Source organism: Gouania willdenowi, unplaced genomic scaffold (genome assembly GCF_900634775.1).
Source record: "Gouania willdenowi unplaced genomic scaffold, fGouWil2.1 scaffold_317_arrow_ctg1, whole genome shotgun sequence".
In the NCBI taxonomy this organism is placed as follows: domain Eukaryota; kingdom Metazoa; phylum Chordata; class Actinopteri; order Blenniiformes; family Gobiesocidae; genus Gouania; species Gouania willdenowi.
The window spans coordinates 29,801-56,850 of NW_021145078.1; the positions used below are offsets into that span (position 1 = coordinate 29,801).

The 27,050-nt window shown below is 35.8% G+C and overlaps 1 protein-coding gene, 1 long non-coding RNA gene and 1 pseudogene across 2 annotated transcripts; 1 reads left to right on the forward strand and 2 right to left on the reverse strand.

Annotated features, from left to right (window-relative positions):
- Nucleotides 1–1,256: 1,256 nt before the first annotated feature.
- On the reverse strand, nucleotides 1,257–13,073 carry LOC114459486 (olfactory receptor 6N2-like; annotated as a pseudogene).
- Nucleotides 13,074–13,221: 148 nt separating this feature from the next.
- LOC114459488 (uncharacterized) lies at nucleotides 13,222–15,245 on the reverse strand. Its single transcript, XR_003673370.1, has 6 exons — nucleotides 15,216–15,245; nucleotides 14,061–14,113; nucleotides 13,896–13,961; nucleotides 13,630–13,777; nucleotides 13,411–13,518; nucleotides 13,222–13,302 (listed from the first exon to the last, which is right to left on the reverse strand). It is a non-coding gene; the product is annotated as an uncharacterized LOC114459488 (long non-coding RNA).
- Nucleotides 15,246–19,210: 3,965 nt separating this feature from the next.
- Nucleotides 19,211–22,937, forward strand: LOC114459489 (cysteine/serine-rich nuclear protein 3-like). Its single transcript, XM_028441724.1, has 4 exons — nucleotides 19,211–19,250; nucleotides 20,822–21,081; nucleotides 21,216–21,509; nucleotides 22,410–22,937. The coding sequence occupies exons 1-4, from the start codon at nucleotides 19,211–19,213 to the stop codon at nucleotides 22,935–22,937; spliced, it is 1,122 nt and encodes a 373-aa protein (XP_028297525.1).
- The last annotated feature ends 4,113 nt before the right edge of the window (nucleotides 22,938–27,050 follow it).

Sequence of the window (27,050 nt, forward strand, 5' to 3'; positions counted from 1 at the left end):
AGGATTGTTATCAGGCTTCTGCAGAGCTTGATGATGAGTTATTCATTTGAATCAGGTGTGTTGGAAGAGGGAAACATCTAAAACATGCTGGATAGTGGCCATTGAGGACCAGGATTGGGGATCATTGATGTATATAATGTTAATGCATATATGTACATACTTGTATATAATGTACAATGCTTAAAATCCTCAAATACACTTGACTTCAAACTGCTGAAACATGGATTAATGTAACCATCAATGACTCATGTCATCAAGGTGTGGAATTATCTGTTTAGTATTAAAGTAAATCTGACTAATCAGAGCGCTGTCCATTTATTGTCAAATGCATTATTATTGTATAATATTACAAGTTTATGCATTAATAGAGTCAGCAATTTTCTGTCAGTGATCCTTCTTTTCTGGCTTTAGCTGTGACAACAGATTATGGAGTTTAATTCTTCATATTCTTTAAGAATATTTGTCTGTTTGTTGATGGTGAAGTAGGCTGCTCTGCATGGTTTCTCCTTTATCATCTCACTGATCCAGGTTGGAAACCCCAGGTTAAAGTTAACGTCTTTGTATAGCCGCTCTGGGAGTGTAAATGTTTGGTTTGTTCCAACCCGTGAACAAACAGACAGCCTGGATCTGTAGATCCAGCTTCGTAGTGTAGGGCTGAGATGTTTCATTTCAAAGAGGTTGTAAAGTGTGTAGCTTGTTTATTTCATAAAGAGTACATTTGGCAAATTATGGACAGCATCTTACATAGAATTAAGTGCAAAAAGAAAATGTATTGCTGAAATTCTACCAGAGAATTTAGGTTGTGGATGAGCTCATGTGCATTCAAGAAAGAACATTAATGAATATCAACAATGTGTACATGCTGGTGTTCAAGGTTTTCCATTTAATAGAAACTCAAAAATTACATTTACATTTCAACTACACACAAAAAGCCATGACTGTAAAAAAAAAAAAGAGCAATTCTAACTGGCTTTGGCATTAAAAAACACAAAATATAAATATGTTTTAACAAAATGGTAAATATAAGCACATTTTAATGTTGTACAATCTTAATGACAAATGCAATAGCAAATAACTGGAGCTTTTGTGTAAAAGTGACACTCTTCAACAAGAAAAAGGATTGAAATAAAACCTCATGTAAAAAAGACCCTAACCTCATATAGACACAATAACTGTTTCAATACATCCCAACAATCAGTGCATCTAGAGTTGATTATTGCCACCAAACATACTGCAATACAAAGGTTTTAAATGCATTAAATGACTTTGACTTGGCAGAACAACCTTTTTAAGTGTTTGGATATTTCCTTCATCTTCAACTCGTACACTATTGGGTTAAAGAGGGGATGATACAAAATGTCTTGAAAAGTCATCAACAACCGTACAAGCTTTGAAAGGTCAGTCCCGAGTCGTACTATAACGACATCATATGTGCACAGAAGAGAGAAACTGACCAACACTAGCAGGTGGGGTAAACATGTGTGCAGCTTTTTTCCTGACTTCTCTGCAGCTTCGATGAGATATTATGAGTATCCTGGTCTATGTGAAAAGTATGAAGAACACAGGGAAAAGAGCAATCATCACCATTGCAAAAATGTGTAGATTATAATGAGAATTGTTACAAAAAATGGCATTCAAAATCTATTTACAGATTTTCATTTTAGAATTCAGTGTTATTACTCCAAGCAGGCACAATCCAAGCCAAGCAGAGTTAAACACACACAGTGTCTTTCCTCATGATTGTTGGGTAATGTAGAGGTCTACATATAGACACGTACCTGTCGTAGGCCATAGCTGACAGCAACAGGTACTCTGAACCAGCTAAAGAATAGAATAGAAAATACTGAAAGAGGCAAGCTGAGTACGATATGAGCTGCTTTTCAGACAAAATATCACTCAGCAACTTTGGGTAAATATTGGTGCTGAAAAAAGCAGCGTTCAGTAGCAGAGCAGCAATAAAGTCATACATGGGCTCATGAAGGTTTTTGTGTCTACAAATAAAAAAGAAAATAAGATTGCAGCAGAGGATTAAAATGTACACAGTCTGTTGTCAGAGTGATGCGCAGCAGCCCAGCGTGAGCCTCCTCGTATACTCGCCTGAATATCTTCACTTTGTGGAGGAAAGAAAAACTGCGTGGCCATCAGTCTCGTTGCATGACCAGAACAACTTTTTATTAACAGGCGGAGTTATACATCGCATCACACGGTGCCAACAGGTGGGGTCAGGAGTCAAACATAATAAAGTAAAAATTCAATTGACAGCATATTAATTATTTACATACATGTGTTAACAATATATTAACACCCCCACTTGCTCTCATATTGTCAGCTTCCTTTGCAAGGATAAACAAAACAAAAATGTACAAATAACATTTTAAACTCCAAAAATAAGTTTTGAAAACTTGAACAACTTGTGCTGTGATGGTGGTTTTGTCATCACGTCTGCTAACATCTCCTCTGTAGGGCAATAGTGTAATGACACTTTTCCATCGTTCACAGTTGACTTAACAAAATGGTATTTTATGTCAACGTGCTTACACCTTTGCCTGCTCACTGGATTTTTTTTGCTAAAGCAATAGCACCTTGATTATCCTCATAGATCTTAGGTGGTGCATGAAGGTAGGCAGTTTTGACGTCCATTTGGTGTAAGATAAAATTTTCCTGAGCTGCTTTCTGCATTAACACTCTCACACTGGTCACATTTGCTGTTGGAGAGAATGTTTCTTCATAATCTACTCCATACTTCTGACTATAGACCTTTGTGACATAATGTGCTTTGTACTTGTCTGTACCATCTTCATTTTTCTTAATGGCGTACACCCACTCACCCCCCACTGCACTCTTGCCTCTGGGTAAGCTGGTCAGGGTGAATGTTTGATTCTCCCTTAACGACTGTATCTCATCGTCCATGGCTCTGATCCAGCTGTTAGACTCAGATGAAGTTACTGCTTCCTTGAAAGATCGCGGTACTCCACATGACAGTCTATAACAATAATCAATGTTAATGAGCATTTGATCATCATTGTCTTCATCAGTAACGTATTCACTCAGATAACTCGGTTTGTGTCTGTCTCTGGTTGGATATCTCCTCGTGTTGTTATCACTTGTCTCATGTTCCTCACCATTTGTTTCTGGGTTTAGCTCTCCTGGCTTTTGGAGACAGTAGTGGTGGTGCTAGAAGGAAATAAACGCACACTGATAAGTTGTTGTATTGTTAAAAGAAAATAATAACCATGCTTGTACAATAAACTAACCATTGTGCTTTTCTTTTTTTTTTTTTTCTTTTTAATGAAGTTTACCGCTGTTTCAGATTTGAGAAGAAATGAGAAATGCATGCTAAACATTTACCTTGAGGCACTCCCAGGAGGTGCGTGGCTCAGAACAGTTTTCGCAAATTTTGGGTCTCGACTATGTTTTGTTTTTATTGTATCTGATGCCTATTGGTCGATTGATCCGTGGTTTTAAAAATGTGTCTTATCATTTTTATGCTGACGATATCCAGTTGTACTGCTCCTTTAATGACTCAGAGTTTCACTTTTTATCAGAGTTCTTAGACTGTATATCCTGTATCAAAAACTGGTTGTCATCAAATTATCTCCAGATAAATTCAAACAAAACAGAAACTCTGATCATTGCTCCTGATAAAAAGATCCTCTAATTAAAAACTCTCTTGGTGATCTGAGCTCATCTGTTAAAACCAGCCTCAGAAACCTTGGGGTTGTTTTTGATCAGTCCATGTCTTTGGAGGGACATTGTCGTCATTTGACTAAAAACTGTTTTTATCACCTGAGAAATATCTCTAAAGTGAGGCATCTTTTATCAAAATCAGATCTGGAACTGGTCATACACGCATTTATATCATCTCGTATTGACTACTGTAATTCTGTTTTCACTTGTTTTAAAAGGTCGACCCTAAACAGACTCCAGATCATTCAGAACGCTGCTGCCAGACTTTTAACTGGTGCTTCTAGAACATCCCATATTACCCCCATTCTTGCTACTCTGCACTGGCTTCCAGTTAAGTTTCGCATAGAATATAAAATATTAGTTCTCACTTTCAGAGCATTACATGGTCAGGCCCCTAAATATATCTCTGACTTGTTGTGCCCCTACTCATCAGGGCGATGCCTTCGGTCTTCAGGTCAGGGTCTCCTAAAGACCCCAAAAACTAAATCTAAAACCAGAGGAGACCTGGCGTTCCAGGCTGTAGCTCCCAGACTCTGGAATAACCTGCACCAGTCTCTCAGGGAGCTCAACTGTGTGGACACTTTTAAAAAACTGCTGAAGACTACATTTTACAGAAAAGCTTTAAGTTAACTGTATTTTAATTTTTATTCGTCCTTTAATGTTGCTGTTCTTATGATGTTTATGCACTCTTGTTTTATTATTCTATTGTGTTGCACTTGTACTTTTACCACAACTCTGTACAGCACTTTGTGATTTTATCTGCAAAAAGCGCTTTATAAATAAACTACTTACTTACTATATATACACCAAAAAATTGAAATAAAGCCTGGAAAACTTATAGGTATGAAAAGAACGATTTAAATCCTCAGAAGCCTATTGCTGCTCCCTTGTGTGAGCACGTGACACAGCAGCATTCATCACACTTCATTTTTGACACATGCACTCACTCAATAGCTTCATCCTCATCATCAGCCCTTTTGATCCAGCTATCGTCTCCAAGGAAACCTGTTCTGGCCCGGGCTACAAACACAGGACAACAAGAATTTGAACTTTACAGCATCAATTTATCTTCAAGCAAATATTTACAAGATTGTCTGATAAAAACTTAGCATCTTATACATAAAATAAATGTATTGTCACATCATCAAATAATATCATTTTCAATTGGATTTTCCTCTAAAAACAAATGTCCTTCAGGTCAACATTGTCACATGTTTTTCAGTGTGCTTTTCAGTTCCTCAGGGGAGTCTACTGTCATTTATTACAGTATAATATTTATCTCTTATCGGTCCACAGTGGATTACCTTGGGAAAGGCTGACAATCATCCACCACAAATGTCAGACAAAGGTTGTCAGAGTCTTTCCTAATATCTACTCTACTCTGTAGCTAAAGACTTTTTCTTTCTAAGAATGGTTTAAGTAAAGGTATTTGGCCCATATACTGCGTGTAATGATGGCACTATAGTGACTCACACTTGTTTGCCATATCCGGGCCACTATACAGCCATAGCAATACCAGATGACAACCACAAAACAACCAAATAAACAAGCATTCACCCAAATGTGGGTCACAATGCATTGTCATTCTGACCCAAATCTGGCATACACTCTATTTTCTGGTCTGGCACATTTACCAGAATTTTTAATGCTAACTTGCCATAATTCAGTCAGAATTGGCCCAAATATGTTTTAAGATACCTGAGCCACGTTTGGTACTTTATATGTGGGCCACTTTAGGTTCACATTAAGATTAGTGGATTCTAACTTGAAATAATTCATCCAGAACTGGCCCAAATATGTTTTAAGATAGCTGGACCACGTCTGGTACTTTATACAGTATGTGGGCCAGTTTGGGCTAATATTCAGAATTGTTAATGCTAACTTACCATAATTCAGCCAGAACTGACTTAAATATATTATAACTGGGCCACGTTTGGTACTTTATATGTATATAAATATCAATATTGCCACATGCAGTAGCTTGATATGAATTATATTCTTTTTTTTCTATATTACCTTTTTTTCAACAGTTTTATACAAATGATTCACATGTATAAATTGAATGTAAACTGAGAAGAAAAGAAAGAGAAAAGAAAAACAAAGACACAAAAGTAAAAATAAAATAAAAAATCCTGCCCACACTTGAGGCCTTATGTACAAAATAAATAACTCGGTCAAATTAAGTATTAGGAGGTCCGTCCAAATTTACATATCATTATAGTAATTAATAAAGGGTTGCCAGATTGAGTAAAACAATTGTTCTTTTTTCTTTAAAGAATATTGAATTTTTTCCAATTGTAAATATTGCATTACATCTCTGAGAAGGTGTTGATGAGTAGGAGGGATTTTATTTTTCCACTTTAGTAAAATTAGACGTCTGGCTAGCAACATCACAAATATAATACATTACTTTGCAAACTGTTCAAATGTATATCTGTAGGTACAACACCGAATAATGACATTACTGGATCAGCTGGAAGTTTAACATTGAAAATGACTGACAAAATCTCAATTATTTTGTACCAGTAGAAGGTGATGTACGGACAGTTCCAAAATGTGTGAGACAATGAAGCAGGGGTATAACCACAATGTTCACAAGAAGCATCCACTCCCGTAAACATCCTGGCCTGTCTTTGTTTGGAGAAGTGCAATCGATGTAGAATTTTAAACTGCAGCAGACCATGTCTGATACAAACTAAAGAAGAGTGGATCTTTTTTTGAGATTCAGTCCATTGGTCGTCTGTGATATTTATTCCCAAGTCTTCATTCCAAGCATCTTTTATATGGTCAAGTGTAGTTATACAATTTATCTGTGAAAGGTTATTATATATTTCAGAAATGGATCCTTTTTTAAGTGGGTTATTCAGTAATACATTGTTCATAGGACAAACTTCAGGTTGATTGGGAAAAGAGGAAAATGTTGTCTTAGTAAAATTATGTATTTGTAAATATTTTAAAAAGTCTTTGTTGTCAACATTAAATTTATGTTTTAATTGTTCAAATGTTGGAAATAATTTATCAATGAAAAGTTTTATAATTGCATGCACTCCTTTAAGGTCCCATCGTTGAAATGTTTGACCTGAAAACAACTTATGTGCTTGATTACCAGTTATTGGAGTAAGGACTGAACATTGATTCCACTGAAAGTGTCTTCTGAACTGAGACCAGATTTTTAATGAATGAGACACAACTGGATTTTGACTCTTACATTTAGAAAGATCGGAGGTATAGTATATCAATGATCTCAGTGTATTAGGGGAGAAAGCTTGATTTTCCATCTGTTCCCAATCAGGTTTGAGAGATCCATTCCAAAATGACATACATCGAATATTGCAGGACCAATAATACAGCCGGAAGTTGGGCAATCCCATTCCTCCTATGGGTTTGGGTCTTTGTAAAAACAATTTTTTAATTCCTGGTGTCTTTTTATTCCAAATAAAAGATGTAATTAAAAAGTTTATTTTGGTAAAAAAGTTCTTATTAATCAAAATTGGAACACACTGAAATAAAAAGAAATATTTTGGCAGAACATTCATTTTGATGATATTAATTCGACCAGTGAGAGAGATCAGGAGATTAGACCACTTCTCGATCTGTTGCTCCGTTTGTTTGTATAGATTCACAAAGTTTTTGCTGAAGAGGCCAGAGATTTCCTGCGTGATATTTATTCCAAGATATTTGAAACAGTCTGAAACAGTGAAGGAAAAAGGGCTGAGTGTGTGTATTTGAATTTTTGCTTTAGAGCTAATTGGAAACAGTATAGCTTTTTGACAGGTTTATTTTATATCCCGATACTTTACTGAAATCTGATAGCATGGTCATAATTTTTGGTAGCGACAAAGATGGATTTGAAATGTAGAAAAGGAGGTCGTCTGCATACAAGGATACTTTATGTTCTGTACCCTCTCTTACAATCCCCTTATAATCGCCCGCAGAGCGCAGCAAAATAGCAACAGGTTCTATGACCAACGCAAACAACAAGGGAGACAGAGGGCAACCCTGTCGTGTAGAATGGTGGAGAGGGAAAGAGCAAGAATCCATATTATTTGTGTAAACACACGCTTTAGGTTGAGCGTAAAGTAATTTAATTAAAGAAGTATAGTAGGGGCCAAATCCAAACCTCGGCAGGACAGAGAAGAGAAAATTCCACTCGACCCTGTCGAAGGCCTTCTCGGCATCTAGTGAGAACAATATTTCCATTACTTCCTTATTTGGGTTAGGAGTGTAGATAATATTGAACAGTCATCTGATGTTATAAAACAACTGCCTGTCTTTAACAAATCCTGTTTGGTCTGGTGACACAACAGTTGGAAGAACCTTTTCCAAACGCATGGCTAAGATCTTTGCCTATATTTTGTTATCTACATTCAATCCTTGCCAGATTTATAAATCAAAGAAATGCATGCATCGTATAATGTAGGAGGTAGAGAACCTGTAGTCAGTGCTTCATTATAAACACTTAAAAGAAGTGATGAAATTTGGTCTATAAAAGTCTTATAAAATTTGACACTGTAACCATCAGGTCCAGGGCATTTAGAGTTTTGCATACACTGTATGGCTTGTTTTATTTCTAAGTTTGATACAGGTTGTTCTAATATCTTTTTGTTTTACAAACTTATAGTAGGTATTTGAAGGTTATCAAAACATGTTCTATTAAGTTTGGATCATTATTCAATTCTAAGGAATACAATTTCATATAGAAGTTCTTTAAAGTATCATTTATTATTTTATGATTTGTTGTTGTCTGACCAGTATCTATTCGTATCTCTGTTATTAACCTTGACGATGCTTCTTCTTTAATTTGCTGGGCTAATAGTTTACCTGTTTTTTCCCCATATTCATAATTTTTGTACCTTAATTGTGTCAAGGATTTAATGGTTTCTGCTGTATATAGTAAATAGAGTTCAGTTTGCACTGACTGCTTTCTTTTAGATCAGGTGTTGGGGAGTTACCATAAACTCTGTCAATTTCTTTAAGTTCTTGGGTCAATTTTAACTCCTTTTCCCTCCATTGTTTATTTTTTAAGCTACTCTGGCAAATAATCTGTCCTCTCATATATGCTTTAAATGTTTCCCACAAAGTAGATCTTTTTATATCTGGATCATCATTTGTGTGAAAAAATATTTCAATTTGTTTCTGCAGTTCTTCAATTATTTTTTATCATCTGATAGAAGTGCATTATTAAACCTCCATTTTTTGGTTATCGGGCCATATTCCATCTCTATTTGAAATGACACCGGGCTATGGTCAGATAACACAAATGCTTTGTAATCACAATATTTAATGTTTGTTAAATATGCATAATCGATTAAAAAGAAATCTATTCTAGAAAACGAATGATGAACCAGAGAGAAGTAAGAATATTTCCTTGTGTTAGGAGATAGAACTCTAAATGGATCAAATCATTTATAGGTGTTCATGAATCTATGAATGGTTTTGGCAGATTTTGATAAGATAGATGATTTTTGTGATGATCTATCATTTGTTGGGTCTAACACCAGGTTAAAATCTCCTCCAATTATTAATTTATGGGAGTCCATATTAGGTAATGCTGTAAAGAAAGAACTAAAAAAAGTCACGTCATCAACGTTGGGGGCGTATACACTAGCTAGAGTAACTGATTTATTGTGCAATTTTCCTGTAACAATAACGTATCTTCCTCAAGGATCAGATATTACTTTTGATGCTGAAAAAGGAATTGTTTTTTTAATAATTATAGCTGCCCCTCTGTTTTTTACTGGAAAATTAGAATGATACACCTGTCCAATCCATTTAGCTCGCAACCGTTTATGATCCTGATCTTTTAAGTGTGTTTCTTGTAAAAACCCAATATCCATGTCTAATTTTTTAAGGTGAGTCAATATATTCCCTCGTTTAACAGGTCCATTGAGTCCTTTACAATTCCAAGAGATAATATTGACCAAATTTTTATGCCCAGATAAATGCAAAATATTATTTTTAGCCATAACTGTTTATGAGGAAAAATGAAAAATTACTCAGTTTTGTTTTTTTTGGACGGCCTCCAATAAAGGTAGAAATCATATTTAATAGTAGTGCAGGTGAAAATGAATTGTATTCTTATCATCAGCCGCTGCTATCAACAATTCACTTACCTGACAAGAAATGAGCCAAACAAATTCAGATGTTGTCCAGATTTTAGCCTCGTAGATCCTGGTTCAGCTTCACTAACCACAAACACCTCCTTTCCTCTGATAACTTTTGACATTGTTCTCCTTGATTTGATATAACTTTTGACAGTCTATAAAACTCCAAATGTTTTTATGGTCTGACCGATTGGTACAGCCAAAAACACGTCAGTAATTCACCAGTTTCTATGTGTAAGTTTCACTGTTTAACTATCTGACCCCTTCCAGCCTCTTCTGGCTCATATTTTTATAAGACTCAGCACTTTTACACTTCACGTGCAACTTATGTACTCACATGTAAGGAAGGGTCATTAATGTTTAGGTTGCATAATTCATTTTTTTTTAAAGGGTGGACTATTGAATTTACTGATTGGTTTGCACCAAAATAATTTTTCAGCAGCAATATCCACTGGAAAATGATATTGTCCACTTTCATTACAAATCCTGGTCCCTGAACAGCTTAAAAACCTAATCCTGAATTATTTCTGAAAACCCAGTTTCCTTATTTACAGATATTAAAAAAACAACAAAAAAAAAGTAATCGATAAAATATTTATTGACACATTGACATTGGTCAATGATTTTCTATTGACTCTGAATAAATAGACTTCTAATACCTTTTTGTGATGTGTGTGTGTGAGTTAGAAAGCAAGTTCTTTTCCCACTTAGTTCAAATATTGTTTTATTATACATTTAGATACAAATATAAATATATAAAAATATATATAGCTATAGATATAGACATAAGATAGAAATTTGAACAACAACAAGGCTGATGCTGTTGCCACTGTTGATGTTGCTGCTGATGTTGCTCTTGTTGTTGCTGCTGATGCTTTTGCCGCTGTTGATGATGCTGCTGACGTTGCCCTTGTTGCTGCTGATGTTGCTGTTGACATTGTCCTTGTTGTTGCTGTTGCCGTTGTTACTGCTGACGTCGCCCTTGTTGTTCTTGCTGTTGTTATCTTGTTGTCGCTGTCCTTGGTGCTAAGAAAAAAATAGAGAACAGCTGATGAGTCTTCTGAATCAACAACAAAAGCAACGTCAGCAGCAAAATCAACAGGGGCAACAGCATCAGCAGCAACAACAACAGGGGCACTGTCAGCAGCAACATCAACAGTGACATCAGCAGCAATGACAAGGACAACATCAACAGCAACATCAGCAGCAACAACAACAGTTGCCCCTGTTGATGTTGCCATTGAAAGATGTCCTTGTTGTTGCTGCTGACATATCCCTTCTTGTTGCTGCTGATGCTGTTGATGACATTGATCTTGTTGTAGCTGCTGATGCTGTAGTTGATGCTGACGTTGCTGTTGACATTGCCCTTGTTGTTGCTGTTGATGTTGCTGCTAACGTCGCCCTTGTTGTTCTTGCTGCTGATGTCATTGCTGTCCTTGATGCGAATAAAATATAGAAAACAGCTGATTCAACAAGGGCAACGTCAGCAGCAACATCAACAGCGGCAACAGCATCAGCAGCAACAACAAGGGCCATATCAGCAGCAACAGCAGCAGCACCAACAACAAGGGCAACTTCTACAGCAACATCAACAGTGACAGCAGCAGCAATGACAAAAACTACATCAACAGCAACAACAAAAGTTGCCCCTGTTAATGTTGCCCTTGACGATGCCTTTGTTGTTGTTGCTGCTGCTGCTGTTGATGTTGCTACTGACAAAACCCTTCTTGTTGCTGCTGATGCTGTTGATGACATTGATTTTGTTGTAGCTGCTGATGCTGTAGTTGCTGCTGATGTTGCTGTTGACATTGCCCTTTTTGTTGCTGTTGCGATTGTTGCTGTTGACATTGCCCTTGTTGTTGCTGTTGCGATTGTTGCTGTTGATGTTGCTGATGACGTCGCCCTTGTTGTTCTTGCTGCTGATGTCGTTGCTGTCCTTGATGCTAGTAAAATATAGAGAACAGCTGATGAGTCTTCTGATTCAACAGCAAGGGCAACGTCAGCAGCAACATCAACAGTGGCAACAGCATCAGCAGCAACAACAACAAGGGCAATATCAGGAGCGAATACAACAGCAACAGCAGCAGCAGCAACAACAAGGGCAACTTTAACAGTGGCAACAGCATCATCCTTGTTGTTGTTGCTGTTGACGTCCTTGTCGTTGCTGCTGCTGTCGCTGTTGATGTTGCTGCTGACATTGCCCTTGTTGTTGTTGCTGCTGCTGATGCTGTTGCCACTGTTTATTGCTGCTGATGTTGCCCTTGTTGTTACGGCAACAGCAGCAGCAACAACATGGGCAACGTCAACAGCAACATCAACAGTGGCAACAGCATCAGCAGCAACAGCAAGGGCAATGTCAGAAGCAACATCAATTGTTGCCACTGTTTATGTTGCTGTTGATGTTGCCCTCGTTGTTGCTGCTGCTGCTGTTGATGTTGCTGCCGACATTGCCCTTGTTGTTGCTGCTGCTGTTGCTGTTGCAGCTGTTGATGTTGATGCTGTCGTTGCCCTTGCTGTTGCTGCTGCTGTTGTTGCTGCTGATGTCGTTGCTGTCCTTGGTGCTAGTAAAATATAGAGAACAGCTGATGAGTCTTCTGATTCTACTGCAGGCTTGTTTCTAGGTGAGTTTCTATGATAGAATCCACCATAAACTAAACTAATTCACATTGTTAAAGAACATCTTAGATGCTGATATATGCATTTCAAACAATCTATGGAGAGCACAGACACAATTTGAAGTTAAATTGATGCAAAACTCAATACTCTTAGACTGAGACATTAAAACACATCTGATTAAACTTGTTCTCAGAGAGTGTGTCCATGTCTGCACATCACATTAAGGTACACCTCATTTTTGTTTTAGAGCATTGATGAATTATTATTAGTATTGATTAAGGTATCGACAATATCCAAGCAATAAGTGAGAGATATTATTCCCGGTATGTTATTCTCTTCAAATTTTCTTGATATTGTGAGAAATTATTAATGTAATTCAGGAAACCCTTGTGAAATAATTTGATGAAAATTGCACAGTTTGGGAAAAACTGAGAGTTCTTTCAACAATTTGCAATTAAAAATGACTGCCATCATGTGATCTAAGCATGAAAAGACTAGAGTTTCCTTGAAATATTTGGAGAAGCTGATTTATTGTTTTCTATGTCATTTTAACTTTTTTCCAAGGAGATGAATTGGATGATCTAAAGTTTAGTTTGACATGTGTCTTAGACTAAAACAATAAAACACACAGTTGAGATTAAACCTGTGTTCAGAGTGTGTGTCCATGTCTGCATATTACTTTAGATACACATTATTCTTGTTTTATAGTAACTGATGACCTGATTTCACATTTGTGGAAAAACCAATTTGAAATGAAATCCTCATAAAATGAAGTGATGTTTTGAGTAATGATACTTACCGTTAGTATGTTGGTGATCTTTATTATACATTCCCATCAGCAGGAGGGTGGAGGCAGAGGTGGAGCTTTAGTCCGTGATTTTTTACTCTTTTTCCCCTAAAAACAGACACGTGAAAATTCTAGTCAGCTGATTAAACACTTCCACAGTCATGATGTCATCACCTCTAAGGTTGATGGGTAAACATTTCTGCAGAGTAGACTTACGTAGTTTGCTTTGTTGCTCCAGCCGGGGTTATTCAGAGCATGGATGTCAGCTTCTATTTGGGCTTCTGCTTGAAAGAGTTCTCTTTTGTTTTATTCCAAAGACTTCCACTGTGGATGAACAACAACAAAGTGTCACACACACACACACACACACACAAACACAACGAAGACAAAAATGTGAAGATCACAGATAACTTATTGAGGAACCAACAAACGTACACGTTCAGAAAGAACTTTGTTGATGGCAGCACTGTTTCTAATGCCGAGCTCTTCCTGCACCGTCTTCCTCTCACTTTTTAAGAAAAGCATGAATGCGTTGGGAGGTTTCTTAACATATGGGCCCTTACCCTCCTCACGCTTCCTTTTTCTGAAGGAACAAAACACAAACAGTGAGCAGAGAGTAGTAGAGAGAGAGAGCAGGGAGACACTCTGATCAAGAGTTACTCAGAAAAAAAAGACAATTAAAACAACTCAAGGACACTTACTTTGGAACTGGGATGGGTTCCAGGGCCTCTGGTGGCATGACAGCCAATAACTCATCCAACTCATCTCTACAAAGATAAAAACATAAACACGCTGGATGAGAAATCATGTCACAAACATGTGGACCAACGTCTGATGGATCAGGTGTGTTTGTTTGCTTTGCTTACCGTTCTTCAAAAGACGGAAAACATTCACGTGGGAAGAAAGGAGTGCTGTAAAACTGGAGACACAAAAACATGAATGTTAGACACCAGGGTTTGGGTCAATTGCATTTTTCTATTACAATTACATCCTCAATTATCCATGTTCAATTACAACTATATTATGAGTATGGTGACCTGCATTTTTTCCAATTACAATTCAAATTACAAATATGATTTTCCCCCTGAAAGTCAATTACAATTACGTTATCAATTACTAAAGTTCAAATTCAGTTAATCACAATTACTGAGCCTGGAATGAATAACCCCATAAAATGTGACCTTCCTCTTATGTTAGCTTTCTGTTAGCACCATGATAACGGGTCAGTTGTCTCCCACATCTTAAATCAACTATAAAATACAATAAAAATTATTATCTATCATTCAATTTGTTTTTGATCTCTTAGTTAATTTGTTAGACTTCCTAATTAATGAAAATATTGGTATTATTGTTTTTGGTGTGGGCGTCTGAGCCTCTTTTCTGTCAGTATACCCCTAATTATTATTATTTTTCCTTCAAATATTAAAATTGTCTTAGTAAAAAAAAAAGCCATATTTTTCCATTTTTATGCCTTACTATATACAGCCATATCTCTGAAATGTGGGTGTTCTACATTTTATTATTTTTATTTTATTTTTATTTTTATGCCTTACTGGATTTTATGATAGCCTTATCTGAAAAAAAATCCCAGATTTTTACATTTTTGTGCCTTGGCACTGAATAATTACTATTACAAAGTCAATTATCTGAACTCAATTACAATTTAATTATGATTACAACAGCAACAGTTTTTTTTTAAATACAATTACAATTATAATCATTTTATAATTGTAATTAGATATCAATTATGTGATTACAATTTTTTTTTTATCCCAACCATGATATCAACCATCCACCAAAAAACTACTGCTAGGGTCTGTCAAATAAACCAAACTGGGTGATATTCCAATGCCACATAAGGACTGGATAAAAAGATGTAAATAAATCCATTAAAAACTGTGTTTATAACAACAACAGAGTCATATAGAAGAATGAGGAAGGGTCTGTCTGTTCTTAATGGATGAACAAATGTATGCTGTGATGTTGCCCACATTGGCACCATGTGTTTCAGTGATTCTTACTTGGAGGTCTGTTAACGGTGGAGGAGGACATTTACAAGGAGGAGGAGCAGGAGATGACATCACAGGGTAAGTCGCCCAGTGCACCAGTCCTGCAACCTCTGGATACAGCTCCACAACATCTGTAATCTCAGGAAGGAGATTTTTCAACTCCTCCTCCTCCTGGACCACAGGATCCATCAGCATGTTCAATGGTGTCCTGTGACACAAAGAAATAAACAAGGAGACAAAGAAAATAAATAAGATACACACACACACACACACACACACACACACACAGAGAGAGAGAAAGAGAAGCTGGAAGGAATATAAACCTAAACATAATACACAAAATTATTCCCAAAGCACATGAATCAACAGTGAAATACACAAAAACATTAAAAAAAAAAAATCAAAATAAGTGAAAAATTGCACAAAATGACTCAACAAAGACAGACACAACAGCAAAGACACACAAATTGTCAACAAAGTTACACAAAATGACAAGAATATACAAAAAACAACAACAATAATACAGAAAGTGACCCCAAAAATGCACAAATCAACAACATAAATGCAGAAAAATACAATAAGAATCCCCAAAAAAACAACAAAAACACACAAAATGACTCCCAAAACACACAAATCAACAGTAAAATGCACAAAAACGTAAAAATAAATGAAAAATTGCACTAAATGACTCAACAAAGACAGACACAACTACTTCAAGGAACAAAATGACTATGAAAACAACAAAACATTATAGAATAGCTACAAAGACACACAAACTGTCGACAAAGTTACACAAAAAGACAAGAAAATACAGAAAACCACAACAATAATACAGAGTGACCCCAAAAATGCACAAATCAACAACATAAATGCAGAAAAAGATAGAAAAATACACAAAATGACCCATATCTTGCCAAATTATTTGAATTCAAATGTTATGCAAATGAAAATATATTTAGAGGATGCACAAAACACTTGAAAATTGCTCTTCTATAATAGTTAGCCAAAAAAAAAAAAATACGTTACGAAAAATGTTAGAACATCATTAAAGACAAGTCAGTTTTGTGTAAATACTTGTGACACACACTCCTATCAGCTGTATATCATTTAAATTAGTAGTTATATCTGTAATTATGTTGCTATTATTATTATTATACTTTGTGATGAACGACCTCCACATGTACGAAGATGTCGGAGCAGTGCTGCCGCCTGGTGGAATGTAGTAGGAACTACTTGACGGTAAAATAAAGCCTAATAAAACTTCTACTTACTTCATTTTGAGAGCGGAGGTTGTTAATATGTGATATTCTGGTTGAAAATGTTCAGAAATAATCGCTGGCGATTTCTGAGAGAGTTTTCCTTGTAGACTGAACAGTGAACTGCAGACACAAATACTGGAAAACGGTTTGTTTTCTTTCTAACCGCTTATATAGGGTGAGAAATGACGCGGTTGCCATGGAAAACGTGTATTTAAATAATGCACTTTTTTTTTTTTTAAAGCAACATTATTGTTTTTGTCTAGTGTGGATAAAGCAGTGGTTCTCAACATTTATTGGGTTGTAACCACATTTTGATATCACACATTTCTGGTGACCCCAGAGCAGGACCGGCTTTAGGCCATGGCCATGCCTGAATAAAAATAGATAAAGTTTTTATTTTTTATTTTATTTATTTTTTGTCTAGTCAATACACAGTGTACACAATATTATTTATTTCAAATATCAAGACAATACAATGCAATTCTGCGACACAACACACCATTGGAAAAAAAAACTACTTTTTTTAAAAAAAATCAGAATAATGCACTATTATACAATATAACACCTACAGGTATAGTACAAATGTCTCGAGGGAACAATAAAAATTAAAAAAAAGGTGCAAAATCCAAAATCAATTCTTTTCCTGTTTGGTTTTTCTATTCAGTAACACATGTCTTAAAATCAAAGAACACAATGTGCAAACAACACGACAGAATTATTTAGAATAGAACAAGAATTAAAGTAAAATAAATATAAATATGGGCAGAAGATTAGCTGTTATAGGTACAGATTTTTAATATTCAATTAAGAGAAAACATGTACAGTTATTATTGTAAAGGGTGTGTTTCACATTTTTTTTTTACCATTTAAAATTATATTTAAAATATATATAAATTTGGGAGGGTGCGCCCCTCCAGCAGAGGGCGCCCTAGGTGGCCATATATATATATATATATATATATATATATATATATATATATATAGTTTTAAGCTAGTACCAAGACTTAGTTTTATCAATAATAATAATGCTGAGACTAATATTACTTTTTTTCAATTATCATTATCATTACTACTACAACTACTACTAGAATACTTTTTAGAGACATGAGTTGTTTTAATTTGAACAAAGAATTTTAACATGTGGAACTCTATTATTATTTATTATTGGCACAAAAATAACAACAATAGACTGGGAACATTTTCAATAGCTGGTAGAGTATAGTCTATCATAATAATGATAATGAATAATTCAATATCAAAATGTAAATACAATGTTCATTAAATAAAAAAGAAAAACAATCGCCTAATAAAAGCGATATACAGCATATAGTGTAAATATGAATAGTTTAAAGCCAGTACAAAGTAAGGGTGTAAGAAAAAAATTAATTTTGCATTACATCGCGATATTTCAATGTGCGATTATCAAATTATTCCAACAAATGTCCATGTCAATGTTATTTAACATAGAGATTTATTGCCCTAACATATGCATAGCACGTAGCAAGTTGTTAAACTACATCAGTCGTCAATGCATTTTACTTTGTAAAGTTGCACTTTGTAATTCAAGTACCAATATAAAAATATATATAGTTAGTTACCATTTATTTGTTCTCACAAGTTTAAAAAAAAAAGAAAGAAATTGTATTTAATACAATTTTGTACTTGTAAAGGTGAAATTTGTGTTTATAGATATCGCCAAATATCACAATGTATATTGTATTGTACAGTTTCGGGATATATTGTATTGTGTCTTGCAAATCGTGAATCATAACGTCAGATTCATGGCAATGCACACCCCAAGGCTTATTTTAATCAATATTAATACTGAGAATACTACTATTATTATTTAAATTAAGTTAAATTACTACTACTGCCAGAATACGTTTTCCAGAGACAAAAACAGGAGATGTTTTAATTTAATTTAACTCTATGACTGTTTAAAGCTGGAGTTCTGAAAAACTATTTCATTACATCGTTGTCGTCCCAGAAAAAGGAAATTTATAATAAAAGCAGACGGTGTGCTTATTTTTGAATAAATATACTTTATTGCCTGTATTGCACACACACCAAAGCCCCCGGCCTTTAAAGAAGGACAAGGACCCTGCTTCTTGTGCCTCTTATAGGCCCTTGTCTTTGTTAAATGTTGATGTCAAAATTTTAGCCAAAGTCCTAGCCATGCGCCGTGAGAAGATTCTTCCTACTATTATTTCAGAAGAACAAAATGGTTTTATCAAAGGGCGTCAGCTGTTTTATAATATCTGCACTCTCTTAGATGTAATTTTTTCTGTAAATTCTTCCTTAGTCCCTGAAGTGGTCATCTCAATTGATGCTGAGAAAGCATTCGACTGTGTAGAGTGGAATTATCTGTTTGCGGTACTTAATAAATTTGGATTAGGTAATAGATTTATATCCTGGATTCGCCTTCTCTACACTTCACCCCAGGCTAGTATTCACACAAACAATACTTATTCTGAATATTTTACACTTTCACGTGGTACCAGACAAGGATGTCCTCTATCCCCACTACTTTTCACTCTGGCCATTGAACCTCTGTCAACTGCATTAAAATCCCTCCCTATTTACCACGGGGTTTCTCGGTCTGATATTGAACTTAAATTGTCTTAACTTGCCTTTGTCTTTGATAGGTAGAATTAATGTAATAAAAATGTCTGTGCTGCCCAAATTTCTTTTTTTATTTCAATGTACACCTGTATTTCTAACTAAAAAATTTTTCAATTCACTTGACCAATGTATTTCTACCTTTTTGTGGTGTGGGAAGGCTCCCAGAGTAAGATATTCATTATTGCAACAACTTCGACTTGGTGGGGGATTGGCATTACCCAATTTTTTGTTTTATTATTGGTCAGCACATATTCAAAAGGTGATTTGTTGGCTCACCATGACTGCTACATGTTAAGTAGTTTGCCTAAAGAAAACTTGAAGATGTTCATTGCATTGCAATAACTTTTGTTCTGTTTCAGTATTAAAACATATTTCTCAATATGTTTTTTATGCGTCTTTGGCTCTTTTTAATTCCTCTAGTAATGTCATTAATATGATCAGAATAGTCATACCTACATACATTTTTACCTTGACTCTTTTCTGGTTCAAATCAAATTCATAATTAATGATCATTCATGTTCTTATTCATATTACTTCCATATTCATCCATTGTGAATAATAATCTTCAAATGCACTTGTCCATTGTGATAGTTTCTTGGTGATGTCTGTATAGCTTCAACCTCAGCACATAGGATCAATCAAATTTAAAAACTCACAGTAAAATCAATGTTGCCTAAATCGCCCGTTAACTGATTTACAATCGCACACGAAGACAAATATAGAATACAACCAATATTTTTTTCAATAGTGGCAATAATGCATAAAACAATGAAAAACGTATTAAAAAGGATGCTCAAAGACCATGAATGGAGGTTAAAGAAATCCATATGATTTAAGCGTGTGACTTTAGTCAAATCCAGAATCTACACCCAGTTAGTTATCCTTCACATCTTCACAAACTAAACTCATACCTGTGGTGGTAAGCTACAAGGTAGCCACAGCTGCCTTGGGGCATACTGACCAAAGCGTGGTTAGGGGTTAGGGTCAAAATAATGACATCATAATGTCAGCCTTATGTATAAAACTTCAAGTAAAGTGTTATCAAATGTAGTCATCAGGACTATGATTTCAGTTATAGTTTTATTAAACTAAATGACATTAAGATTTTAGTCTATTACATCTGTTACAGATACTGTATAGTCGACTAATATATAGAGGATAAGAGTTTATGTATTTTTTAAAGATTCAATTATCATCGATCAAACTGATATGAGATGGAATAAATGTTTGTAAACACACACAGACAGATTTGATGTGATCAATACATGAGACCACATGATCACGTGAGTTTTGATTACATTTCAATCCATAAAATCTAATCATATTTTAGGACATTGCATTGTGGGATGTGGAGTCTTGTAAATGGATGCATACAGATTTTTAGTGGGGTTTCTTGTTTTTCTTCACCAGACAAGAAGGACATGGATTGTTTGGATTTTTTTGTTTGAGTTTGTTTCCTGTATTCCTACGTGATATCAGAATACTCCACGACTCCATATCCCACAATGCAACGCATGAAAATGTCAACAAACGTGTGTTTAGGGTCGAAATAAAAACAAACTTTCAAGAGACAATTTCTACCCTTTTCCATTTATTTTTATAGTAGACAATGTTTGATTCATTGATTTATGAGCTACTCACAATGATTTTATCTAATAACACATTTTTGGGGGTAACAGCTTTAAGTTAATTGAGACATTTAATTAACAGTGACCTAATGCTTCCTTTGCTTTGCAGCTGACTCCATTCTGAAGAAGGAGAAGCGCCGGAGGACGAGGAAGGTGCATTTCGAGAATGTGACTGTTTACTACTTTGAACGGCAGCAGGGATTCACCAGTGTTCCCAGTGAGGGCGGCAGCACGCTTGGCATGTCTGACAGGCACAGCTGGATCAGACAGTACTCACTGGATGAGTTTGCCCTGGAGCAGGAGCGGATCCACAAAGAAATGCTGCGAGAGCATTTGAAGGAAGAAAAACTCAACTCATTCAAACTCAAGGTAAAGGTTAGCTTTCTATGAACAGTTTGATTTATAAAAAATAGAAATAATATTGTTGAGACATGCTGGCAGGTTAAAGCCCTCTACTGCATTGAGTTAGAGAGTACTTGAACAATGTTTTGTCTGGTTTTCAGTTGACTAAGAATGGTACAGTGGAGTCAGAGGAGGCCAACATGCTCACAGTAGACGACATCTCTGATGATGAGATTGATGTGGACAACACAGAGGTGGACGAATACTTCTTCCTGCCAATGCTGACCACCAAAAAGCGGTGCACGCTGCTGCGCTCGTCTGGAGTGATGATAGACATGAAAGAGAACCGTGAACTGCAGGCCATTCGTATGTCCAGACAGCACTGTGGCTGTGATTGTATACTGTTCTGTGACCCGGAGACGTGTGCGTGCAGCGCTGCAGGCATCCCATGCCGGGTGAGTCCTCCTCAACTTTACAGCGTGTGTCAAACTCAAGGCTCGGGTGGGAAAAACTGGTCCTTTAGAGCATCCAATTTGGCCCGCAGGAGACAGTAAAAATGACAGAAAACATGAATTATTGTGTAAATTACCAAATAATCTAGCTGTAGATTACTGAAATTCACCAATTTAATGAAACTCTACAATATTTTTAAGCACTTATTTCTATCACATGAATGCAGTCATTTCAATTGCAAATTGTGATAAGTACTCTAAATCTTTCCACCAGTTTTGCAATTTCTCACAAACAATTCCACATAATTCCTCTAAATCAGTGGTTCTCAATTTTCTTTCTCTCAAGTACCCCCTTTCTTTTATTTCTAAATTTATGTACCCCTTTTTCTGACTACAATGTTTTACTTAGAATACAATGAAAAACAACTTAATGGGATCAACAAGTGATAACAAACATTATAAAGAATCCCATTGTAAATAAGTGGAATGAAACAGTATTTATTGCCTCCTGAATTGATTTATTTCTATAGTTTTATTGTATACAGTCATCTCCTGCCTGGTGTGGGACAAATTTTCCAATATCTCACTCTCATGTACCCCGTGTAGTGCCATCACGTACCCCCATTTGAGAAACTGCTCTAAATTACACATAAATTGGTTACAAAATCAAGAATTTTGAAAGTGAAGATCCGGCAGGGACTGTTGTTAAAAACTATCGCACAATTGATGTTAAAATTGTCCTTTTTCCAACCTAAAAACTGCGGCTTACTAGAGATCAAACTGGTCCATATTTGGCCCCTCAACAATAGTTAAGTTTGACGTCCCTGTTTTAAAGGAATAATCACGTAAACTGAACGGATGTTAAGTGTGGTTGTTATATGCTGAATGTTTTTGCTTCTTTAGGTGAAGTGGATGTTTTTTCCATGTGGCTGCACTAAAGAGGGCTGCAGTAACTCAGCTGGAAGGGTAAAGTTCAATCACGACCAGGCCCGAACTCACTTTTTGGACACCATCAAGAAGTTTGAACTGGAGAAGAGCCGTGAGCAGCAGCAACCCACCCCGACCAACGGTTTCCACAGTGAAACCAGTGACTTGGGGCCTCCAAAGCTGTTCACCCAGTCCCAGCACACATTGGAGTATTCCCTGTCTGACACCGTTCCACAGGCGACCAGCATGCACCTCCATGCTGCAGAGGAGATGGAGGAGCCGCTGGATGATGATGAGGAAGAAGATGAAGATAATGAGGATAAAGAGGAGGAAGATGAGGAGAATGAGGAGGAGAATGAGGAGGAAAGTAGCTCCATGTCAGACTCCAGCTCACAGAGCTTAACCAATAGTGACTCTGAGGATGAAGATGAGGAGGAAGATGAAAAGAGGTCAGAGACTTTTGAGGACATGTCAAATGCAGACATGCTTACCAAGAGTCCTTAGCATTCCCAGATCCAGTTAGCACTAGCAATGGCACGGGGGTCCATGGTCCCTTCAACATGACTGGTGATCAGTACACGGACTATCAGACTACGGACCATTACACGTCTAATCAGCACTTTGTGCCCTCCTCCTCTTTGACCTGCTACACTGATCAGAAGAAGCTGTTCTCCAAAGCAGACCAATCTGGCAACCAGAGCCAGTTTCAAAGCTACCTGAAATGTAGATGGAACTTTTTCTGTCTATGTGTCAAATGTCTAGATAAGAGTTTGTCAGTTTTATTGTTTATGTTTTTGTTTTAACCTGTAATTTTTCAATATTTCCAAGTGCAAAAAATAATAAAAAAAAACACATTTTAATGTCAATTATTTCACATCTTTTCACACCGTTATTGAGGGAAACTCATCGACCAAATAACTTTATGTTCATTTAATGAACATGTTTGTTTCTGTTGTGATGCTTCATACCTAAAAGTTAGAAAGATGCGTGATCTCTGGCAGATAGAGGTCAACCCAAACATAAAACAAAGTACCGGTACACTAAGATTAGATTTAATCAACATTAACAGCACTTAATGATAAATAAACACACTTTTTTGGGGACAAAAACATGCCACAGTTGATGTAATTGTAAGAGGAGGAGTAGAAATATTTAAGGTTGACAATCAAACTTGATTCATTTTATTACCGTAGTTGTCAAATCTTAGATCTTTAAGGATTTTAAGAGCCATCGAAAATAAAAGACAAGCCGGAAAAAGTATTGTTTACCAAAATATGTAAATCTCTGATATCTGCTCATCCAATGGGAGACTGGAAAAACGTATTGCTTTATATACTGCTGTATTAGTATAGCTCTTAACCTGGAGACATTTGCTTTTGGTCAAACAAAGGGAGTTTAAAGGCTGCTTTTAATCAATCAGTGGCGTCATTACGGCCTGTAGTACAAATGGTGCCAAAGCATAAAGTGTTAGAAGTCTAGACACAAAACATTCTCAATCTGTAAGGAATCCTTGATTTCATCTTTTCATTATTTATAATTAATATGTAATTATTGTGATTTTCTGAAAAGTCTGTAAAAGTTATAAAGCTTTGCTCTCTCAAAGTTCTCTTTTGTTTAAATGCTGGTTGTGAATTTTAAAGCTTAATGTGGCTGATTATTTTCAAACGTGGTTTTTTGTTTTTTAAGAAATGCATACATTTTGCACAAAATGCTACAATTTAAAGTGTTTGAATTTTAAAGAGTAGATAAAACCAACTGCATTTTTTGTCGATTTCATTTTAACATGATTTTAAGAATAAAAGTATTAAAATTGATTTTGTGTTTGAAAGAATTTGTTTAATTTTCACCAACATGTATTATAAACTCCTCACAGTACTAAAAGACTATAATACAAACATTTACAACACACAGCCAGGGGGCCTCATGCAGTCCTTGGTCTGATCTAAATGACAGTAAAATACACAAAACAAGGACAAAAACATACACATGTATATACACACATACAATATATTACACAAAAATATAAGAAACAAATATGGAAATGAAATACTCAAAATAGATAGAAAAACACACAAAACAAGAGCAAAATGTACAAAAACAAATAATACAACTATGCACAAATATAATACACAAATATAAAAAATAAAATATACAATAATAATTTAAAAAAATATAAAATAAATAAATAAAAATTTGCACACACAAAAAACCCCAAAATGACTAAAAAAAACACAAAACAACAAAATCACAGAATAAAAAATATACGAAAAAAAAAAAAATAGAGAAAATTGCAAAACACATACTGTATCTACCTATAAAAGCTGTGATGACCCAAGTGTGTGGGGTTGCAGGTGTGTTTGTCTCTGTGTTGTTGTCTTTTTTCTTGTTTTCACAGAGCTAACGACCCTATTGGACTCAGGTGTGCTTGAAAGGCGTGGCCTAACCATTAAAATCACCTGAGGACTCACCCTCCAGCTCTCTTTAGCTCCCTGCTTGGCCTGGCTCTGATTGATTGTGGCAGGATTGTTGTTTGTTGCCCCAATATTTTGAGGAATAAACACAAATGCAGACATTTATCTACCTCTTGTTGTTATATTCCTGTTATGGTCCTGAGCTAATCTGTGACAAAGCAAGAAAGGTCTGTGCGTGTGTGTGTTTTAAGAGCGAGTATCTCCCCGACGGGCCAATAATAAAAACGTTTTTGTACTGCTAAAAGTTATTGAAGTTAATACTTCATCAGTGGTGGCTGGTGCATTTTTCTCCAGGGGGCTGCAACTCCAAAATAGATAAACACCAAAAACAGATTTTGTGTAGCTTTGAACAAATAAACAAGGACAATTGCAGTCACAGAACTGCTTTCAAACGAACCACATTTATTGTCATTGAACCCATAAACAAGTAAGAACTAATACAGTATATGGCAGTAGTATAGACCAGTGGTTCTCTAACTTGAACACCCTTTCTCTTTTTTCTGAATCCAAGTACCTCTTTATATCCAACTACCACATTTTGCTCAGAATACTATATGAAAAAACAACTATAAATCATAATGATGGAATGAATGAGTGATAACACACATTTTAAAGAATCTCATTTTGTAAATAAGTGGAAAATAAAGTATTTAGTGCCTCATGAATAGAATTATTTCTACAGTTTTTATCATTTATGGTCATCTCCCTCTTGATGTGGGACCAGAGGGTTATTCCATAAAGCGGGTTATGTTCAAACTATGAGTATGTTTGGGCTCAAATGACAGAAAACTCTGAGTATCCCATTCCTAAACGCAAGGTATGTTCTTCTCTGAGTATGTTACCATGGCAACATTGTCCGTGAACTAAACTGGTCGCTGGCATGTTTTATCAAAGAAACCCTGGGTTTCGACCTGGCTCCGCCCACCTGAACACCGTTCTGAACACTTTAATAAACCTTAACACTCTTCTCTGAAAACACATTATTAACATCACACATCACAGACGTGTTCACATCATTACTAATGTGTTGCTTATGTTTTTTTTTGTGCAAACGGTAGTTTTCTTTCTAACATTGTGGATACAGATCATTAAGTGAAAGACACTGAGAGGTTGATCTGCATTAAAACATCTACTGACATCTGTAGTAAAGTTCCCTAAATACAAACCTGTGGATAATATAAAGGAGATGAACATTTAAATGAATCCACTTTTAAGGCTTGATTGTTGTTTTAAATTCTTATACAGTTAAATCTGTAATTCATGCATCTTTGAAGCTATGATGGCGCAGTGAATTGTGGTGCTGCGCTTGGGAGTGATGGTTGTGGGTTTGAGTTCTGCTTCAGTGTTTTTCATGACATTTTTTAGGACGTTAAGATGACTCTGGCAACAATATTACATTAAAAATCAATATAATTGTTTCGATATCAAGCGGCAGTCACTGTCTTGATATCCAGTGTAACAGGAGGACTCTCTATGCAGCCATTTTATGCTGCTGACACGTCTCCTCAGACACATTTTATTCATATTATTCACCACTCGTCACGTCACTGAAGAGATAAAGTGATGAAGTGACCAAAAAGTGTAACTAATTACGGGTGATTTAAGCCACTATAATCACTGAAGACTGAACGCACCTTTAGAACAGGCTCATATTCCTCAAACACTGTCTTATTTCACCCATTAGGGTGAATAAATCACTATTTTCCGTTTGGTTGTCATGGCAGTTTGAGTATTCTCTGATCCATTGATGATGGCTTTTTGTTGCGCGCGTGCACATCAGTAACCCAAGGTTTTTACACTCAGGGTTGATTGACCCACTTCATACCAGCTGTAATGGAATCAAACCCAGAGTTTTCCATCGTGGGGTATGTTGACCCAGAGTTTATGGATAGACTCAGAGTTTGTTAACCCTCCTTTATGGAATACCCCTCAGGAGAATGATCCTTGTTTTTTCAGTAAGTGCTCTAATCAATATGATTTGTATCATCATTTTGTGGCTTTTCTTTGTCAATGTGTCTGTTTCTGGTTTCATTTTGTGTATGGTTGGTATTATTTAAATTATTTCATCTCAGTCTATTTCTTATGTCATTTTGAATTTTTTCTGTTATGTTTGTGTAATTTGTAGCAACGTGTCTTTGTTGTTGTT

What these genes read in the sequence shown, in the direction of transcription:
- LOC114459489 (XM_028441724.1), top strand. Translation starts at nt 19,211, where the DNA reads ATGTATTTCTACCTTTTTGTGGTGTGGGAAGGCTCCCAGA. An exon ending in TCAACTCATTCAAACTCAAG is followed by an intron (nt 21,082 to 21,215) that starts GTAAAGGTTAGC and finishes TCTGGTTTTCAG; the next exon opens with TTGACTAAGAATGGTACAGT. An exon ending in CTGCAGGCATCCCATGCCGG is followed by an intron (nt 21,510 to 22,409) that starts GTGAGTCCTCCT and finishes TTGCTTCTTTAG; the next exon opens with GTGAAGTGGATGTTTTTTCC.